We start from the raw sequence: 20,533 nt of genomic DNA, 5'->3' as shown, positions 1-20,533 counted from the left end.
GAAACAGTGTCAGTAGATCAGACAGTAACTAAAGCGATATTTATCTTTTTCCGGACTTTGTCTTTCAGATGTACCAGCTTTCATCCAGAAGGTGGCAGTACGATCCCACCAACAGCTGAAGAGGAAGCTGAGGGGGAAGAGTTTACTCTTTTTTCACAAAGAATTGTAAAACATGTTTTTTTTAAAAATATATAATAGAATCATTAACACAAACTGTCATTTAAATTTGCTGGACTCACAGTCTTTTGTAAGAGAAGTGATACCGAGATGATTCACGCATTGACTCATCAAATTACAGTCTGTGATGAGTCATAAATATGCATCTATCAACAACTGGGGGGAAGCAGGAAGTGGTCACTCAGAAAATGAAATATAGATTAACTGGTGTTGTAATTGATCTTTAATCATAATTATTGACCAATTTATCTGGGAAGGGTGGGGGTGGGGGGGGTGGGGGTGGGGGGGGGTAACTGACTTTTGCAAATATCAAGGTAATATCCTTAAACTTATTTTTTCTGCCTCTGATTTCCTTCACTTAGTCCAAAGTGAGAAGGCCCGACGCAGGTCTCCAGTCCACGTCCCTGTTTTAGACAAGCCGACGGTGCAGAACCAAGTAGCATAAGGCGAGATGAATGAATTTGTTTGCCTGGAAAGGTGAGCTGCTGGAAGCACTCAATAATTCAGTGTTTGTAACAGACGGTGCATCAGTGGGTGAACACGTGCAGGTATGGCTGATTGATAGTCCCTGCCAAAACAAAAAACTGAACCCCATTATTCATATCGTAATAGGATCTGTGGAAACTCTGCAGCCTGTTGTCTCTGTTTTCTCACCTGTAATAATTTGGCACTAAGAGGTACAACTATGAATTTCTGACCTTGGGTTATGTGCTGATGTTAATATTTGACTTTGCAAACATTGATGGTTTAAAGACTTTTATTTGACATTTGACTTCTAAACAGCAATAAACAGTGCTCCCCTATTCATCCATTATGTATGGCTGCGTAACTGAGGATGCCAATTTGACTTCAAGGCTTATTAAACGTACACCTGATAATGCCTGTTATAAAGGACGGGGCGGCTATCACACTAGAGGAACCCTGGCTCACCTGTCAGGGGGACCCAGCTATTGTTGGAAGTGTTTGTGAACAAAAGAGCCCGTGGCATGTCAAACCCGTTTGACTTTGTGAGCTTGGAAATACCTTAGATCCTCTTCTTGAGTGAATAATAAAAAATATGGTTGTGGTGTTGGTATTCAGGGCATATGATTGGAGACGTAAGAAGAAAAATATACATGTATTTCTACATTTTGTCAGAAGGACATGTTGGCATATTTTCTGCCAGAGTAATAATCCTAACTTGATTGCAGTGGTTGCACTCTTACCCGTTCCCCACTTTTTATTGCTGTAATTGACCTATGATCTCCGATCTGCTATAAGACAGAGGAGGAGAGCAAAAAGCAAACACACACCCTAAAAGGTGCATGTACACACACACACACACACACACACACACACACACACAGACACACACACATAAATGCATGCACAAACTTGCACACACACACACACACATACACAGGCATATCTCATTACCATCCTCCTGATAGTGCAGCCAGTGGGTGTAGCAAGAGGAGGGAAAGAGAGCAAGACAGTGAGCTTTGGAGAGAGAGAGGGAGAGAGAGGACGAGGACAGGCAGAGAACCAGAGCCAGCATTATAGAGAGGGAGAACACGAAACACTCAGCAAGACAACAGGAGGTACGCATGGGAACAGCCACTCACTGGAAAAGCAGAGATATAGAGACAGAGTAGGGGAGCTGGTGTGCAAGACAAACGTTTCAGAGCCTGAGGGTGCGTGTGTGTGTGTGATACAGCTCAGTGTGTTTCCACGGTTCTCCTGAGGCCGTGGCAGCCATGGCGTCAGAGCCAAGCACCCAGTCCAGGGTGATGTTCCAGGCAAGTGACAAAACAGAAGAGCCGGCGCACCGCAAGTTGGGCAAGCTGACAGTCAAATACAACCGCAAGGACCTGCAGAGGAGGCTGGATATCGAGGAGTGGATCGACGGACAGCTACACCTGCTGTTTGACTGTGAGGTAGGGTAGGGCTGGCTCTCACAGCCTCATACTCAGATGTTCACTGTGCTGGGTGCCTGAGGAGGTGAAGGAAGGGTGCAAGAGAGGCACTGGAACTGCTCATAGGTGGCTGTGGTGGGCAATACATCATGCATGAGAGATTACAGCGACCTAATAGAGGAGTGGGTGGGAGGCAAGTAGCTGTGCTTAACGGCTGCAGTTTTTGGCACACAAGCCTTCATGTGTCATCAAGCTGACTGCAGTATCAGCTGTGTGCTATTCAACCATACTGATAAGATTATTTTTACCTAGATATGATCATTTGAAAGCATGTTGCAACTCTGACAATACAACACCTATATCACTTTAAACATATGGCTACATTTAGGCCTTTTTATGATGGATTTACACAGTGTGAAGCTGAATAGCTACGACCAGTAACACCAGAGGTGAACAATATTGAGGTAGTGAGTAAAAAAGAAGGCACAATGTAATAAATAATAAAATATATCTTTAGGTTTTAAATGCACTTCATGTGCTGCAGATTTTATGCCCTGCTATTATGGTGGATTATCCAGGAAATTATGTCATTTTTTACTGTCAGTGTTTGTCCTGTCTCTCTGCAGACACATTCTTGTCAATAGTCACTCAGTTACTGTGCATAATTGAAACTACACACTTAGATACTTACCCACATCTGGCATATAGCAGTTAGACATTAGAGGACCTTGAAGTATGAATACAAATGCAGAAAACATATTAACACATTTATGAAAATAAGAGCTGTGGGGTGGAAATGTGTATACATTATTTCTATATGTGCATAACTAATGGCCTTATTGCATAGACTGTTGTATTTAATATGTGCAAGCGAGTACAGCGAGGCATGAGTCAGCTCACACACAGCAACACAGCCTCCACAACTCCACTCCTGTATGTTGGGATACAATCCAGTTATGTCAAGGGCTCCATATTGATTCCCTTGGCATTCTCTGAGGGGAAACCATGGCAACAGATGTCTCGTCGCCCACATGAGGCAGCATGATACAAAGTGGAATTAGGGGTGTCTGTTAAAGAGCACAGGCATCCTAATGACGATGCAGCTCAGATGACAACAACACCGCCTCCGTTTCATGCCGGAAAGCTGGAGACAAATTGTTTCTCATTTATTTCTCGAACAACACAGAGACCCTTGGCTGTAGATGCCCTGCAGCCACCTCTCTGTCTGGCATCCACTTTCACTGCCAAGGAGCCCTTTGAATAGAGTATACATTATACTGATGCTGCAGAGCATGAGGATACATGCATATCCATTTTACTAGCTGACATGGAAGATCTTTGAAGCAAATAGATAACCAGTATCTCCAGTTATCTTTTTTCGTCCTTTTCTGGACCAGTAGATAGTCAGGCTGGTTTAATTCACAGCTGAGTACTAGGGATTTTTAATGTTGTGCAAGAATTTTTCTTATCACAATGCTTATTTTATGAGCTTTATTCCATTTACACCCCAAGTCTTCTTCACTGTGGTAATATATGGTAATATGCTTGTGAGGCAGAGGGTGGAATAAATCACATTAGTGGAAACCAGGACATGCAGAGAACAAAAACAGATCTGAAGACTTTCCCTGTCTACTCTTTTGATCTTGTCCCAGAAACATACAATTATTTCGCGTTTACAGCCTTTCTTGTACTGCTTTGAAGATAAACCAACATAAGTATTAATGTGCAGCACGTGTACAACGCAGATAGTGAATGTGCAGGTCTCCTCAACTTGCTGAAGGGGGGTTCTTGGTATGATTGATAAGGTGACGAAAGATAGCAATAGCATAAGAAATATCTTAGATTCAATCATGATATTACCCGTTACCATGCAGTGAAGCAGAACTCAAGTTGCTCATCTTTACAATTTTGCTAAAAATAATCTCCATCCTTGCCATCTTGACCATTAAGGCTTAATTTTCCAGTTGGGATGGACTTGATATTTGCGTTAGTCACTTGTGTGGAATTAGGCATGACTTGTCCATGTGCACCGGCCAGTGTAATGAATTTTGCATCGGCTCAGGGGAAGTATACTCTGTTGGTTCTCTGAGTCGTCCGCGTGGAAGCATTTACCATCAGTCCCCTGTGTCACCACCTGAATTATTTAGCCGCATTTCTAATTCATACAAGCGCTGCCTCGGGTCTGGAGTGGCTGCCCTCTTTGCAAACTTCACACCTTTTGAGAAATGGTTCATTTTTAAAAAAAAAGGTGTGGAAAAACAGCTCTTGAAAATGCCACATTTAGACCTGTGTCTATAGAGTAACCCAAAGCCCACATCAGTGTTTTCCCTGTACTGCCACTCTACTATTAGGTTTTTTGTTTTTTTTTTTTTTTTTTACTGAATGCCTGTTCTATTGAAATACACTACCATAAATTTGCTTTAGACTTGGTGCAAGCACAGAGTAACCACAGCATTATTTCATAAGTTTTAATGATCATGTATTACTATTTAATGATTATTTATTTTTTAAACTTTGCCAAGACTCAAAGTGTAAAGTTAATGAATGTTTTGATCCGTGGGCAGTTCGTGCCTCTGACAGGAAAAGAGAAGGATCTGATAAGTTCAGCACAACACTGGCATCTTGTTGAAACAGCTTCCTGGGCATGGTTTCCTTTACATTATAATAGCAAACACAGTGTGGGTCACAGAGCCACACTGGTCAGTGCAAAAAAAAATCAATCAACCACTCTCATAGCTATCAATTCAATTTGAAACTACATGCAGCAGCTGCTTAGCTTAGCATAGCATAAATATTGTAAACAGGGGAAAGTGCTAGCTTCTAAAGCTCCTAGGGTACCTCTAGAGCTCACTAATTAATACGTTCACATTCCACAATTTGAGTTTTTATGCCAAACTACGCTAGCCAGCTACTAACTGGAGCTTCACATTTAGGGTATTCCTAAAATGAAAAAAAAAGAAAGAAACTATAGCTTTAAATAGTAAAAGGCTGGAGGCCTAACATGCTGCTAGCTATATTAAAGTGCAAAGCAGAACAACAAACTGTATTAACAAGCCAACACGGCACACCAAAACGCTCAAATTAAAAGCATTTGCCATCTGGGGTTGATAAAGCAAATTTCACAGTAATATGGCTTTTATTTGTACTGTTTCAAGAGTTGATGAGTTGACCTAAGTTGGCCAAGAGGAAAAGTCATATTATGGCCCAAATGGACCCAAAAGGAGACCCTTTCATGTGGTGCAAGAATTTTTGGCCTGACAGCGGTGATAGAGAAAAGGTCAGTGAGGCTGCACAATCAGTATAGTTCATCTTCTGGGTAGCTTAAATGCACTGAATAAATATCATGTTAACCTGCCCAATAGACCTCATCACAGCTGGAAACTTTGTCCTCAACAGTGGACACTGATAGTTCTTAGGGTCCATGAATATCCACCCTAAATTTCAAGGAAATTCTGGCCTCTCAGTCTGGCTTTCAATATGCCTTGCAAAGGTCAAGGGAAAATTTTGGCCTTAGAGTTGCCCTAGATGGCAGTTTGGGGGTCACCAAAATCATTAGAAATTATTCACGGGGGGGCATGAGTATCAATTCTCAATTTCACAACAAGCATTGCATGGGCTGACTGACCGATCAGTACCATCATCTTTAGGGCAGTTTTAGTAAACTTTATTTATATAGCACTACCCTAAACAAGGTAACAAGGTGTTTTTCGAAAAAAATGATAAAGTCAAACAGTACTCAAGCAGCGCAACAAGGCAAAATACTTCTAAAGATAAAATAAATAAAACATATTCAAAAAAGGATTAAAAAAACATTTAAATGATCATGCTACTACTGTGAAAGCTGAAGTCCTGACAGAAAGAAACAGGTCACCTTATGATAATGATGAAACATTTCTGATTCTGAATTATAAATTCCAGTGGAGGTTGTCTTATCTCAACAAAATGCAGTTGCTTACTTAGACTGCATCTGTACTGCTGTCTGAACCGGAATTCCTCTGAGAACCACTTTGATATTCATAAATTCCAATATTAGTGCCAACATTCATTTTAGCTTCAGTCTGTTGCTTTTAACTTCAAAAAGTGCTGCTGAGACATTTCTGCCCAGAGGCCTCATTAAAATGCTGCTTTCCTCTGACAATGAAGGTAACTCTCAACAAGCCGAAAACTGTGACCGATTTCAATATGAAACACCAAAAAGTCACTGGAAGGGTCGTATTGCATTTCCTCATGATGAATGCACATGTTCGCCTCAGCTCAGTGAAAATGTCTCTCATTGATATTCAGTGGTGCTCTGTGTGGTCACAGGGCAGACAGAGAAGGTTTTAGTGCAGTATAAATAAAGTAGTCTATCCATTTTATTTTACACTCACAGCTCATGTAGCTGTAGGTTTCATTGTCACATTTATTCTTCACTTACTGGACATAGAGTGCTGTACAATTAATGCAGGATAAATTAATAATCATAACTCTTAAGCTCAGCCAATACTAAGTGAACACCACAACAATCATATCACAGCAAATGTGAGCAATTACTTACATTTTTTTACATTTACATTAGCTATTAATATTTACAGTGGAGTGCCGAGAAGGGAAAGACACGACACTGAATTTGTCAACAAAACTGACTGTAATTTTTTCAAATAACCACTCAGATTCTGTAGGCTGCTACTGTCTGTGCAATTTAGCAGTGAAATATAAATGTCAAGATAAAGCTGCATGTTCAGGATTAAGAAAACAATGTTTTACCGCGACAATACATGCATACATGAGGAGCAAATACAACAGAAGAGGATAGATTTAAAAGACTCCGCACTAGATCATGAACACAAAACGGTGAGAGGTGCTTGGACTAACCGAGTCAAGAACCATGCACAACCTAACCTGGTAAAGCAAAGCACACACGGCACAGAAATGTACAGCATGGAACAAAAAATAAATAAATAAATAACAAGTTCAGCTCTGCATGCATCCTGCAGACATCAGCACAATCACACAGGGGTCCAAACTGGCAGCATGTATCAGTTAGAGAGGGCACAGGGGACTGTGAAGGTGGGCCCATCTATTCCGCTACTCAGCACTTCCACATTGATTAGCTCTCTCCTCATCCAGAAAGCTGTGCGAGCCCCATCTTCAACAGCCATGAAAACTCCCCAACCGGAAAATATTCCTCTTAAAAAGAGGCCCCACTTGTCAAATATGAGTGTACACCTGCTGACTCCAGATATCGTAGTGTTCAGGATCCCCCCACTGAGCACTCCTCATTCCCTCTGAAAATGTAGTTGAAAGGTGTGGATAAGAGCTCGTGATATGAACTGATTGCTTTGCTATACTTGCTTTTTATAACTTGAAACTCTGTGCCCCCCTTTTCAAGGTTACACAATCTTCTAGAAAACACACAGTTCATATGTGCACAATGTGGCACAACTCATCTGCTTAGCTTAGCGTAGCATAAATATTGTAAACAGGGGCAAACTGCTAGCCTCTAAAGCTCACTAATTAACAATGAAAGGAGTTTCCACAATTTTTTTTGTTTTTATGCTAAGCTATGCTAACCAGCTGCTAGCTAGGAGCTTCATATTTAGTGCACATATGCAGGAATGCTATCAATATTCTCACTGAAGACAGTGAATAAGGGTATTTCCTAAAATGAAAAAAAAAGAAACTATAGCTTTAAATAGTAAAAGGCTGGAAGCCTAACAAGCTGTATTAAAGTGTTAAGCAGAACAACAAACCATATGAACAAGCTGACATGGCACAACAAAACTTAAAAGCATTTGTCATCTGGGGTTGATAAAGCAAATTTCACAATAATATGACTTTTATTTGTACTGTTTCAAGAGTTGATGAGTTGGCCAAGAGGATAAGTCATAAAATGACCCAAGTGGACCCCAAAAGAGACTCTTTCATGTGGAGCAAGTTCAGCAGACTTCATGTGGCACAACTCATCTGAGATTAATATATTCTTTAGAAAAAATGTAAACTGGAAATACGCTCTCAGTAATGGCTGAGCTAAATGCCAGCAGGGTAAACCATCCATGAAATTTGATGGTGCCATGTGGCAAGTATGGCCTCCTGGAGCCCCTTTGCCTTCATGCGTCAATGCTCTTCAGCTTTTCTCACGTGCACAGCACATCATCAATCACATCATCATTTGTACATATTTGGGAAGGAAAACAGTATTTATCCTTACTTCTACAACATAGCCAACACTGCTAACACAAGTGACAGAAGTATGTTGAGTTGTTACTTTGAAACTTTAAAATCCAACAGCTTATACGCCACTGTGCAGCAGTGAAATCTTTGCCATGTTGCATCACATCCTGGATCACATCTTTCACTCTTTCTTTTCCTTCTGAATGACTCTGCTCACTGGTGTGGACAGTGTTACCACTGTGAGTGAAATGATGGCAAGAAACCCACAATATACAGCACTCGCAGGAGCTAAGCAGAAGCACAACCATGAGCAATACACTAATAAAGGAATATTGCCTCTAACTTTTATTTCTCTCTGGTAACCCTAAACCCTTACAGGAAGAAGAGATCCCAGAGTTAGAGATTGACATAGATGAGCTCCTGGAGCTGACGGATGAGGGCCAGCGAACCCGGCTGCATGTAAGAGTGTGCAAATTAACTTATGCTCATTTATGATATAATGGAACTGGTCTCCAAAACCACAACTCTGCAAACAAAGGACAACCTGAGTCCAACATTCAGGGCAGAGAATTTACATTTTAACACCTGGGTACATACCTGACTGTTTGATAACTGGGGTAATAACTTAACAAGCAACTGACCCTTGCTGGAATCCAATGTTGCAATGTTTGCAGTGAAAAAGCAATGTCCAGAGTTAAACTGTTTCTGTTTGTTTCCTTTGTTAGGAGCTGTTGCAGGAATGTGGGAAACCAAAAGAGGTGAGGAAAAAAAAGCCATTACTTATATATAACTACATGCATATAAAGATTTAATATTCAACAGAAAAAAAATATTGTCTACTGTTGTCTAATTTTTGAGAGTAAAATGCAGGAAAAAAAAATCTATTTTCTTCATCTTCCCTACAGGATTTTATCAACGGGCTACTCTACAGGATAAAAGGTCTACGTAAAATGTCAGGTCCCTTGAAGAAATAATTATAGGTCAAATAAAGAATTGAGACAATATGGAGCCTCTTAACTTCCCACCAGTTAACTGTTTGGATGCCTGTATGTGCGGTTCACGTGTCAGTGGGACTCTCTTCCTGGGTCAGCATCAGTCCAACACCAGAACAGTTGGGTTTTGAATGGAATTTTTTTTATTATTTTGCTTTAATTTAAGGACTGCTATAACATTTTGTTTCCCATTAACATACCAATACTGCACATGAGATAAAATCTGTATTGACTATTACTCAGACGGACTGTTTTTTTTTTTTTTGTGTAAGACTGTACATTTTCAGTTGCCTATTTATGTACATAAATATTTTTGTTCTGATATAACAGTGTTGTATGTCAAAATAAAATTGAACATTTTCAAGACAAGGCTGTTGATGAGTTAAAAGGGTTAAATGTGATTTCACAAGACAGCCAACCAAGTGACTGACCAACGGGTATCATTAATTCCACATATACAAATAAATATTGATGTCCATAATACCCAGCAGTTTACACTTCCAACTGAGATATGCTGTCAGCAATTGCCCTTTATAACGGCTCTAAAACATTTGTTTTTAAAGAATGATAACGCCCTACCATCCAGAAGTGTTACTGTAGCATAGTTGTCAGTATATCATTCCCAGAATTACATGGTTCTATTTTCTGGCATGAATTTTTCAACAGAGTGATGGAAACAAAGGAGACGTTGACATGTCAAGTCTAGGAGTAAACACAGTGAAATCAGCAGCAGGAAGGTCCATTAAGTATGCATCCATTATCCTCATCCATTTCCTGTCTGTGGTGCGTGTATGACACGGCCAGAAAAGGCAAACACAGCAACGGCCTCCATACAACCCTTAATGGAGCAAGCCCCCGGAGGAGAGTGTAATTATGGTTTCTCCTCAGTTAGCTAGACAGTAATGCACACTGATGAAACTGCACTCTGGCCATCTCTCTGTCATACACAGACGGTCTTTTGGCTGAGGGCTCCATTATAGTAATTTGCTTGGTTTGCCCTGCTTCCTCTCCTGATTCTCTGACACAGAGGCAACACATACTGTAACACTACACTTCCAACAAGTTCTGCCAGACTGAGACGTTATTGTCAAGATATGATAACTCTGATCTAAAAAAAAAAAAACAAAACAAAAAGCTCTAGTGTTAAAACTAAAACAATAAGCTGCATTCTCCAAAAAGACGTGATACAGCGCCCTACACTTTTGCTTCCTTTATAATTAAATTACACACAAGGACAAGAAAGGCAATGCTCATGTCAGACTCACAGCCAAACATAGATTACAAGAGTGACTGCAGTTCCTGCCAAAAGAAATAAAGCCCTCACTAATCCTTTTATACTGACTCCTCTATGCTTCTTCGGTCCAGAGCTGACAGTAGTCTAGGACTGTGCATCATCCCAGATGAGCTCATGATGTGTCTGCCTTCTGTTTGTGTTGTCAATTTAAAAGAAAAAAAAAGAAAAAAAAAGAAAAAATCAAATGGTGACAAGTGCAAAATGTGTCTAAGATTAGATTTTTTTTTTGTCTTTAGGAAGTGGGACAGGTGACACAGAAAAAAAAGACTGAAATACAACCTGTCTAGCAGCCTCTGCAAGATTCACTTACCCCTATTTTTTATACATTACAGAAAAAATAAGAGCTATGTTACACTTACATATATATTGTATTAGATTTACATTAAAGTCTATGTCTAAGCTTTGCGTACCCATCATTTCTTTGTTTATTCTGTTCCTCTAGATCAGTGCTTGCAATTGCAGAAAACAGATGCTGCTCTTCCTGAGGTCTACACACACACACACACACACACACATGTTCACATCCACTTTGGACAGACCGGATATGATAAGTTAAAGGTTAAAAGTAGGAGTTCTGGATTGCTTTAGATGATAGGTGGTGCTTAAAATTTCTAAGACACTGTTTTTTTTTTTTTTGAGACAATAATAGGTCACTTGAGGCTAAAGCACAAATCTAAGGGTGATGACTGACAAGAGTCCGATAAGGCAAATCTACAGCACAGTCTAACTATCATGTCTTCCTCTTCTTCTTTGGCGCGGTGTAGTTAGTGGTGCGATGCTCCATCCTGTCATATTTATCATGGCCTTCCCTGGGGAGATAATGGAGTGTGGATTGATAATTCATCACACTAAATACTTTATATTCATGCTGCTCAACAGTATGGCAGCAGCCTGCCTACAACGTATCTGGGTCATAGTATACATTCCAAATCACAGGCATCTTTCTTGGGCATCACAGTTAAGATTTCCACACAAAACTGAGTGGGAAACCAGAATTCTTGTAGTGCTTATTATTACAAATGTATGTTGGACTACCTGAAGCAGCGGTTGCAGTAAAGGTCTCCATCACAGGTGTGACAGCGAAGCGTGGCGTCTTGGTTACAGATGCAGCACCATGGAAGTTCATCGTCATCACTGTCTGATGGCTGATGTGCTACAGCAGCTGGTGAAATCCTACTCTTGGGTGCTGGAGCCTGTGTCTTTAAGACACATCAGAACATCACAGGATTAAAAATGATTCTTTCTAATACCTTGAAAAATGTAGGAATTTGTATTTTGGCTGTTGTACCGGTTTCTTTGAAGATTTTTTCTTTTCTGTGTTCCTCGGTCCACTCTGTTCTAAAGGTATGTTGTAGCCACTGGCCTCATCCAGCGCAGCTTCTTCTGAGAGCTGGAACAAAAATCAGAAAAAATAAGAATTTCAGAACATGTCTCTAGTTCACATCACAAATAATTAAAATGGAAAAATAGCAGCCCCTTGTGGCTGCCCTGATTGGTCCGAGTTTGCTCTCCATGACCTGGAGGGTGTAAAATGTACATTCATTCCCATCTACATCACAATATAAAGTTTATTTTGCCTTAAGCCCCACACCTGTTTCAACACTCTCCTCACTGCTTCCTCCTCAGTCTCCTCATCACTGTCAGGGTGCTGGAAGTCCTCCATAGTAACTACAAGTGACATGAAACAAAAAAAAAAAAAAAAAAAAAACAGTGACAGGTTTCTAATACCCTAGCCCATCCACAATTCTCTCTACAATGAAGTAAGAACTCTTATCATATATCTTATCATTTATCTGATATTGTGGCTTAAAACTATAGATAACAGATGAGGTATGTCAGTACTATGGTATGTCAGTGCTATGTGTTATGTACCTTTGTCTGGGTCCTGCCCCTTCAGCTGGGCCATCCTCTTGGCCATGTGGAGGATCTGATCCTGGGAATGCCGCTCCTTCCTCAGCTCCTCCATGGCCTCCTCCAGCAGACGGGCCTTCTCAACCTCCAGCTGCTTGACCGCATCCTGGTTCTCCTCCAAATTCTCATCCAGTATTCCCCCCTCCCCCTTGTTAAGATCATTCATGCGGCCATTGGCATCTGCAGGGAAAATAATAGGTTTGAACATATTTTGGGAGATCCATATAGCATTTGAACGAGATGAGAGTTTGTTGCCTGATTATACTGATACAATCTGATATAATCTGCAAGACTGTTACACATTGTGGTCACTGTATAATGCCACATCATAAATTACCAGCTGAATATGCGTGAAAACAGTGAGAGGAGTAAAATCCTACTGCATTCAGGATTTGATTGCTGCTCATCAATGGCAACTTCCTCTGTCATCTGACTAAGCAGATCATTGGCTTGTTCAGTCTGAGTCCTGTTATCTGGAGGCTTGTGCACCTGCACAAATGAGCACACAAGTACATATACTGGTAAGCATATATAGCAAACTATTTCAGTTCCTTTTTAAATAACGTCAAATATTTTACACTGTCACTGGGCTGTAATGTAAGACCTAAAGAGTTCCAAATAAGGGGCTTAGCTTACAGCTGGAGGAGCTTGAGATGGTGGAGGTAGACCCCGCAAAGCTGCCAGACGGTCCTCCATCTCTGCTGCAGAAGGCACTGGCTGGCTGGGAGCTTTCAGAGCAGCGAGGCGAGACTCAAGCTCTCTCTCAGACGGGACAGACTCTGAAGAAAAGGTAAAAAGCTTACAATTACTTTTTGCCAAGAGAGAGGATGTCATAACTATAGTTATCAGATTAAATCAAGGTAGCAGCTGCTAAAAATCTAATTTCATTACTGGGTGCAGTTTCCTCTTTCAGCTTTTGAAGTCTTTCAGCAATAGCCTGATCTTCTTTACTCAGGCCTTTGGCAGGTAGATATCCCGCTTTGCTATTTCTACAGCCTCCAAGTGCAAGAGTATTTGACGACTGTCCCTGCTGTTTGGCCTCAAGTGCAGCAACCCGTCTATGGAAGAAACATGAACTTTAGATGTCATGAAACTGTTGTGTTGACAAAGTGTCTTTTTTCAAATTTGATCACATACTGACTTTTTGTAATTTTCAGGAGGAGACCATCTTCCAGCACTGTTTTGAGGCTCCCCACTAAAAATGAAGAGACAAAGACAAATAATAGTCCTTAAGGCTTAACAAATAGCCACATTTATTTATTTTTTTGTTCTTTTCTGGTTTGACCTTTACCTTGTCAGATTGCCATGGCACTGTTTGCACACCTTCTGTTGTTGGGTGGTGCCACAGCGAGGCACCACAGCACTAAAAGTCAAACAGCTGGAGCAGAAGGAGCGGCCGCAGCTCTTACAGCCCAGCTGTGGGGACATAGCGTCGTCAAATAAACAGTTTACTATCCGTTTTGATGTGTATATTTATAATTAATACTACGTTATTAACATGAGCCAGCAAGACCTTACCTCCTTCTTGAAGAGGCTGAACTTTGATGCACAGCAAAAACAGCGGTTGTCCATGGCGACGCGTGGAGTCATGTGACAGACAACATATAATTTGCTGCTGTAATTGCTAAATATGTGAAGAAAACGACTCTATAAGAAATAATATGCAAACTAACTGCCTGTTTCCTACCTCTCAGCGTTGCTAAAATCAAAACCGGAACCATTCCGGAAGTTGCGGCGTGACGTAAATATACATTTTCCTGTTTCTGGTTCCTCCAATCAGCTTCCTCCAAATTATCTCGCGGTCGCCGTTCAAAACAGAGAACCGATCGTTCAACGGCGATCCGTGCTACAGCTTTGTAGTTGTAACATAATCTGGACAAAAGACGAAGGAGGCTTGTAAGCGGTATGGGAAAAAAATCACCATTTTGTAGACGAACAGTATTATTTTTATATGCGGTCGGTATATTTCGGGTATATTGCGACCGTCGAAACGGATCGAGCTAAAACGAATGTTAGCTAGCTGGTGTGTTAGCCCCCACACGTCATGCCCTCACTATCGTTAGTTAACCCCTTCAGTCACTGTTGTTAGACCTTAGTTACAATAGGTACTGTTTTGTTTCTGTGCTACATGCTATGTCGTGTAAGATTGTAACATTTTACCTCTTTGGATTTTAATTGTTCTAGTTCTGGGTGATATTATGTTATTATACCTCCTAATATTCTGTCATGTTATGTAACAGGAATGTTAATGTAATATTCCAATATGAGTCTTTTTCTACCCTGTTAGCACACTCAAGCACAAAGCCCTGAATGATTACAATAATATAATTATTGAAAGGGTATAATATGTACCAATTTATATGGTAGACATTATTATATATGAAAATGCATTAAGAGGTGCAAACTTAGTTAAATAATGTTATAAGGTGCTAAAAGTCATTGGACAGGATTATGATGCAATGTACAGGTTGCTAAAGTGTAAGTACAATTCTGTAGGCCAGCCCAAAAAAATCTCTCCAAATACTTGTGCAACTTATTAAGCCTCTGAATGTAAATGGAGTCTACAGCAAAGTCTAGGAATACAGTCTTGAAGTAATACAGTCGACAAGCATGTTAATTATCAATTAATCTGTAATTTTTTAAATATTATCGATCAGTTGTTTACACTACAAATTGTCAGAAAACAGTAAAAAGCAAAAAAAAGACTCAATTGTCTGACTAACACTCCAAATCCAGAGATGTCCAGTTTATAAATTACAGTACATAACAGAGCAAGTCCTCAAATCTCCATGCTGGAAAGGCATGAACCAAAGAATAATTGGTATGTTTCCTTCGTAAACGGCTTAAATGATGAGAGAAAATGTGCCTTCTGCGAAACTGATATTCAGTGAAGCGATCATCAGTGTAGACATGAGCAAGTGCAAGAAGAGATTTTAAAACAAATAAGGGTACTTCAAAATTAATTTTCTAAAGTGTCTGATGCACTTGTGTTTGTGTGTAGGCATCTAGTTTTAATTTCCACAATGGCAGAAGGTGGAGATGTGGAATGGGAGCTGAGCAAAGAGAACATCCAGCCACTGCGGCGGGGCAGAGCCATATCAGCCTTACACCAAGCGCTCAGTCAACAACAGGAAGGACTCAACTCTGCCATCAACCAACAGAGACAGTATGGATGAGCTTTGATACATTGGATTGGGTGATGGCGAGTTACACTGAACACATTTTCTTTGCAGTTTTCACATAATGATTGAGGTTTTGTGGCCTTTTGCTTTTCCAGGGCCTTTGAGTCAGAATTGCGAATGTATGAGGGAGATGATCCACTTGATGTTTGGGATCGGTAAGTGAGATATGTAAAGTGTAGTCATATGTGTTGCTGTTAAATCTGAGAGGTTTTATGTTTAATGGATCACATGGATCTGCCTTTCACAGGTACATAAAATGGACTGAGCAAACCTTTCCTCAGGGAGGAAAGGAGAGCAACCTCACCACTCTGTTGGAACGTGTTGTGACCAAATTCACAGAGGAAAAGAAATATCACAACGACCCTCGCTATGTAGACCTCTGGATCAAATTTGTATGTGTAACATTTAACTCCTGACTAATTTTGCTGCTTTGATGAATTAATACAACAGTAATAACTTTTGCCATACATGTGCATTGTGTGTCAACAGGCAGAGAACAGCCAGGAACCCTTGGACATTTACAGGTACATGCAGGCGCAGGGAATAGGAGTGACACAGGCATCCTTATACATCGCTTGGTCTGAGGAATATGAAAATCAAGGCAACTGTCGTAAAGCAGACCTGGTCTACCAGGAGGGATTCAAGAAGTGTGCTGAGCCACACGATAAGCTCCTGCAGTTTCACAAGTATGAACCAATGCAGAACAGTTTGAGATAAACAAAGATCTCCGTTTGGAAAGCAATTTAAGTTCCTGGTTTCAACAGTTGTATCATAATCACAGTTTTCTGTACTATTATTTGTAGGGCTCTGCAGGCACGTGTGTCCCGACAGGTGATGATGAATGTGGAGGAGGAGGATAGTGATGAAGAGCCCAAACAACCTGAGAGAATTTCTCTGGTCGACCTCAAACATAGAGGGAAGAAAAAAGCCATCGCCCCCATCAACAGAACTGGGCCTGCAATTAGAAGTAAGCACACACATATCTAATTTACACATGTTGCGAAACACTCAGCTGATACTTAAAATGTTCCAGCACCTTTAAATATCAGCATTAATGTTAAGGATGTTAAGTTTAAGCGTTTGATGGCTTTTGGACAGGTATTTCTGGAGGCCTACAGTCACGTGGCGCCCCTGTTCTCGGCAACGCTTCAAACAGTCGGCTGGTGATCTTCGATGAAAGCAAGATTCAAAATGCTGGTCCATCAGAGCTTAAACCGGAGCCTTGGAAAGCTCCTCCAACTTCTAGAGCAAAGGAGAATGAGCAGAGACCAGAAAAATGGTGTGATGTAAAGGTATGACACAAGCAGGTGTTACATTATGTAATTTACATATGTGAAATGTAACCCACCCCCATCAGTTTAATACTGTTATGTTTTTGTGCATCATAGCTACCCCAGAAGTCCAAATTTGGGCATACTGTTATGGCTCCACCGCCTCCCAAACCTACCTTCCAACCATTTGTTGAGGAGTCAGACCAGCCTCCAGCAATGTGAGTGACCGCGAGAATCTATTTTTTATCTGCAGTTTTGATTCATTGCTTTTATTCATTGGATATTAAATGTACACAACACATTCAGGTTGACAATAATAAGAAGTAACATATTCCTGAAATTGATGTCTGGCACTGAAATGAATGATAATTAAGTAAAGCACTTCCTGTTACGATCTCTCAGTTGTTATGATTTGCTGCTTTTCTCTGTTTCATATGACAGTAAGATCGAAAATCAATTTTTTTATGGAAGTTGTTCAGACAAAGCAATTTATACCACTCTGAGTTACGGTCATGTGACATTTATGATTGGTTTTGGCCCTTTTAATATATCATGCAATTAATTGAATAAATATTGAATAGATTATCCAGTAATGTAACCAGATGTTAACTGGGGTCCTATTCATGACCTATATCCAAGTTATGCCTGTGATGTAAGTGCGTCATTTTTCCCTGCTTCAGGACTCCATGTAAGATCAACCCGGCAGTGAACACGGTTTTATCGGCGCGTAAGCCATGCAGAGAGGAAACTCCTCTTAAGAGACTACAGGAGCACCATCTGCAACAGAAGGAGGCGGAGTCAGGAAAGACACAGGAGCAGAGCATGTACTGTAAAGAGCTGCTGCTCAGCGGCGCTGCTGAATTCTGCTTTGAGGAACTGCGTGCTGAGCGATACTTCAAAAAGATGGCGCAGGGATCGCAGGCCATCGTAGGTCAAGTGGATCAAGCTAGTGGCAGTGCTGCGAACTGATACATCTAACAACAATTTGATTGTTGTTTTTTTTATGGATTTTCACCGTCATTTTGACAAGATGTTCTCTGCAAATATCATGTAATTACTGTTTTGCATTGTGTGTTATCCTGTTGTAAATATTGTTTATTGTTTTGTCAGATCCAGTTGCTCAGAAACATAAAAAGACAAAAGGGGTTAAGATTTTTAGAAACCCTTTGAACTGAAGACACACTATTTTAGTTGTGTTAGATTTATTAAAAGTACAACAGGAGGACCAAATAATGGGGACTTCTGTACAATCTAATGCAAAATCCAGTACAAAATACCACAAACTACAGCAACAGAACTGACAGTAGGGTAGAATACACATCTACATGATTTCAACAAACAATATCAGCTTCACAGTAGTACTTATAGGGCTATTGAAATGTATTATGTTATGTGTCCACATTTGTTTTTACCACTGCTCAAGTCTCTGCTGCAGAAATACTACTCACAGTTATTCCTAATTTCACTCGTAGTGGATTCATCCATTTTTCTCAGCTGCATTGTTCTTAAGAACAGTGCTTTTTATGTGTGCTGCCTTTTTTAAGTTGTTTTGTCTAGAGCAGATCTCTCTGTACGATTCCACCACAGTCAAATAAGGGCTTCAGTGAGGTGATTTATGTCTCAGTCTGAGTAAAATGTCCATTCTAGGCCATGTCTCATTGATGTTCAATAAACTTGTTAAATGTCTGGCTGATGACTAGTGGGATTGTGATTTTTTTTTTTTTTAGACAGCGGGATTGCCGTAATGCACTGTCAGCAGGGGGCATGCGAGGGAAAGCATGGATTGTATTCCTGGTAATGGTGGTTGGATTACTAATGGGGCACAGTTTAAAGAGTCAACGCTGGTTGCCTACAGTGAAAGTAAACTGCATTTAAATAGTCATAAATGTCATTATCATTGTTCCTTACTCTAATGAAGTGACTGAATTGAACTTCTTCGCTGCAGGGGACTCTTGAACTTTTTAAGGAATCCCAACACTTAGCAGGTACAAGACTTTTATGAGCAAATCTTACATTCAGCTGACCAAATGTTAATCATTGTCCAGGAGAGGTTACCTAGAAGCCTGCTGACTAAAGTGGTGTGAGTAAACCTAATGTACTGTAATGATGGGATCCACTTCACACACAGGCAGCTCACTGGGCAGACTTTGATGAATGGCTGGAAGATAGGTGGTTGGCTCATTAGCAAGTGAAATCCACCCTTTGCAGTTGTGGGTAGAACAGGCCGTGGTTTTCCCCAAGAGGCCACTATCCTAATGTACTTCAACACTGAGTGTTGCTGCTTTTACATGGACATGCAGCACTGGAGGAACAGACTTTAATCTCATACTGGAAATATGACACTGCCAGCCAAGATCCTCTCAACTGGTGAGTTCCCAAACTGTCTACTTTAAATTTTGGCTTAGCACTTACAGCAGCTGAAATTCAGTGATAAATGATAGGCAACATGATGCACTCCCACCATAATAACACAGCATAACCACATCATAATGCATCCTCTATAGCTCGCTATTTGGCAGGACTTATTAAAAGCTCATCCCATGAAAGCAAGCAGCCAGTGACTCTGATAGCACTTCAGACAGAAAATCCATAGCTCTCTCTTACTGCAGCAGAGAGATGGTACAAACAGGCCACCTTTCCTTAATGTGCTTTAGACAGGCCCTCAGAGAAGAGCTTTTGTCCAGCACTGTTACTCTGATAGACAGGAACACTCAGGCTCTATATGGGCCATGTTTTACAGTCAGCGCTCTTAACCTATTTGCACGGCTTGTATTTACATGCACCAGTTAACAGAAAGTTCTCAGCCCAAGATTCAACTTCACTTACAAAACACAAGTAGAAATTTTGTTCATTTTGCGAACTACACTTGGCTAGGTTGGCACAAGTGCAGCACATTCACATTATTATGGAGGCCCATTTCCACCAGGAAGAGGAAAAGAAAGATGGAAGTTAGTCACAATACTCAAGAAAGCTCAACGTTTTTTATTTAAAATTTTGACTAAATTTAATTTTTATCCTTTAATTTTGACAATGTAAGTGACAATTTTGACTAACATAATTTTAACTTAGTAACTCATCATTCTGACTTAGTCATTATTTTGACTTGAAAATAATGACTTATACCCTCATTTTGACTCTGCATCATAATTTTGACCTAGGGTGTCGTCTAGTAATTCAGAATTCATTATTTTGACTTATTTATATATTGATTTAGATCTCATAATTTTGATTTAGAAGTTATGACTCATATCATAATTTTGATTAAGTAAATTATCATTTTGACTTGTCATGTAATAAATTTGACTTAGAATAACATTCTCTTGACTTTAGATGTCAAAATTGTGACTTTTTCTTTCATAATATTGATCTATGGTGCATATGTTTTGGTTTTTATCATTACTGACTTGTCACCTTTTCTGGTCAGCTATGGGCTTCCATATATAACACTAAGTTGCATTTGCATTAGCTGTGTAGGCTGAGCCCTGATAACCCCTGGTGCAATCCTCACAGATTCATCCTAAACAATAGACTGAATTGAAATGCAAATAAATAAGGCAGTTTCACTTAATGTGACCTTTGGTCTTTCTTATTAATGACACTGTGATTCAAAACTAGTATTGTCATTATAAGCCATTTTTTTACATTACAATATCTATTG

The 20,533-nt window shown here is 40.2% G+C and overlaps 3 protein-coding genes across 4 annotated transcripts; 2 read left to right on the top strand and 1 right to left on the bottom strand.

Annotated features, from left to right (window-relative positions):
• Positions 1 to 584: 584 nt before the first annotated feature.
• On the top strand, positions 585 to 9,346 carry ppp1r14d (protein phosphatase 1 regulatory inhibitor subunit 14D). 2 transcript variants are annotated; one of them, XM_071497869.1, is made up of 5 exons: positions 585 to 654; positions 1,874 to 2,093; positions 8,604 to 8,684; positions 8,951 to 8,983; positions 9,131 to 9,346. In XM_071497869.1, exons 1-5 carry the CDS (start codon positions 629 to 631, stop codon positions 9,197 to 9,199), a joined length of 429 nt encoding a protein of 142 aa, XP_071353970.1. In that variant the 5' UTR covers positions 585 to 628; the 3' UTR covers positions 9,200 to 9,346. The 2 variants fall into 2 exon arrangements, with proteins under 2 accessions (XP_071353970.1, XP_071353971.1); XM_071497870.1 differs by lacking the exon at positions 585 to 654 and adding an exon at positions 1,672 to 1,757.
• On the bottom strand, positions 9,343 to 14,158 carry zfyve19 (zinc finger, FYVE domain containing 19). Its single transcript, XM_071497868.1, has 11 exons — positions 13,941 to 14,158; positions 13,714 to 13,838; positions 13,564 to 13,617; positions 13,314 to 13,480; positions 13,059 to 13,201; positions 12,803 to 12,911; positions 12,384 to 12,602; positions 12,103 to 12,179; positions 11,800 to 11,901; positions 11,547 to 11,710; positions 9,343 to 11,320 (listed from the first exon to the last, which is right to left on the bottom strand). Exons 1-11 carry the CDS (start codon positions 14,010 to 14,012, stop codon positions 11,242 to 11,244), a joined length of 1,311 nt encoding a protein of 436 aa, XP_071353969.1. The 5' UTR covers positions 14,013 to 14,158; the 3' UTR covers positions 9,343 to 11,241.
• A 52-nt stretch (positions 14,159 to 14,210) lies between these two features.
• Positions 14,211 to 18,571, top strand: bub1bb (BUB1 mitotic checkpoint serine/threonine kinase Bb). Its single transcript, XM_071497867.1, has 9 exons — positions 14,211 to 14,325; positions 15,424 to 15,588; positions 15,700 to 15,759; positions 15,852 to 15,996; positions 16,094 to 16,290; positions 16,408 to 16,571; positions 16,703 to 16,896; positions 16,993 to 17,093; positions 17,556 to 18,571. Exons 2-9 carry the CDS (start codon positions 15,446 to 15,448, stop codon positions 17,842 to 17,844), a joined length of 1,293 nt encoding a protein of 430 aa, XP_071353968.1. The 5' UTR covers positions 14,211 to 14,325; positions 15,424 to 15,445; the 3' UTR covers positions 17,845 to 18,571.
• The last annotated feature ends 1,962 nt before the right edge of the window (positions 18,572 to 20,533 follow it).

Source organism: Trachinotus anak, unplaced genomic scaffold (assembly GCF_046630095.1).
Source record: "Trachinotus anak isolate AG129_WGS33_773 ecotype Australia unplaced genomic scaffold, CSIRO_AGI_Tana_v1 ptg000015l, whole genome shotgun sequence".
Lineage (NCBI taxonomy): Eukaryota > Metazoa > Chordata > Actinopteri > Carangiformes > Carangidae > Trachinotus > Trachinotus anak.
The sequence above is the reverse complement of the archived record's forward strand: the minus strand, read 5'-3'. Positions and strand labels throughout refer to the sequence as shown.

Excerpts from the sequence above, each read along its gene's own strand:
- ppp1r14d (XM_071497869.1), top strand. The coding sequence starts at position 629 with ATGAATGAATTTGTTTGCCTGGAAAG. Across the intron at positions 655-1,873 it reads GAATTTGTTTGCCTGGAAAG|CTCAGTGTGTTTCCACGGTT; the intron begins GTGAGCTGCTGG and ends TGTGTGATACAG. Across the intron at positions 8,685-8,950 it reads GCCAGCGAACCCGGCTGCAT|GAGCTGTTGCAGGAATGTGG; the intron begins GTAAGAGTGTGC and ends TTCCTTTGTTAG.
- zfyve19 (XM_071497868.1), bottom strand. The coding sequence starts at position 14,012 with ATGACTCCACGCGTCGCCATGGACAACCGCTGTTTTTGCTGTGCATCA. Across the intron at positions 12,912-13,058 it reads CATCTCAAGCTCCTCCAGCT|GTGCACAAGCCTCCAGATAA; the intron begins GTAAGCTAAGCC and ends TCATTTGTGCAG. Across the intron at positions 11,321-11,546 it reads TACTGCAACCGCTGCTTCAG|GGAAGGCCATGATAAATATG; the intron begins GTAGTCCAACAT and ends TTATCTCCCCAG.
- bub1bb (XM_071497867.1), top strand. The coding sequence starts at position 15,446 with ATGGCAGAAGGTGGAGATGTGGAATGGGAGCTGAGCAAAGAGAACATC. Across the intron at positions 15,997-16,093 it reads TAGACCTCTGGATCAAATTT|GCAGAGAACAGCCAGGAACC; the intron begins GTATGTGTAACA and ends GTGTGTCAACAG. Across the intron at positions 16,291-16,407 it reads AAGCTCCTGCAGTTTCACAA|GGCTCTGCAGGCACGTGTGT; the intron begins GTATGAACCAAT and ends TATTATTTGTAG.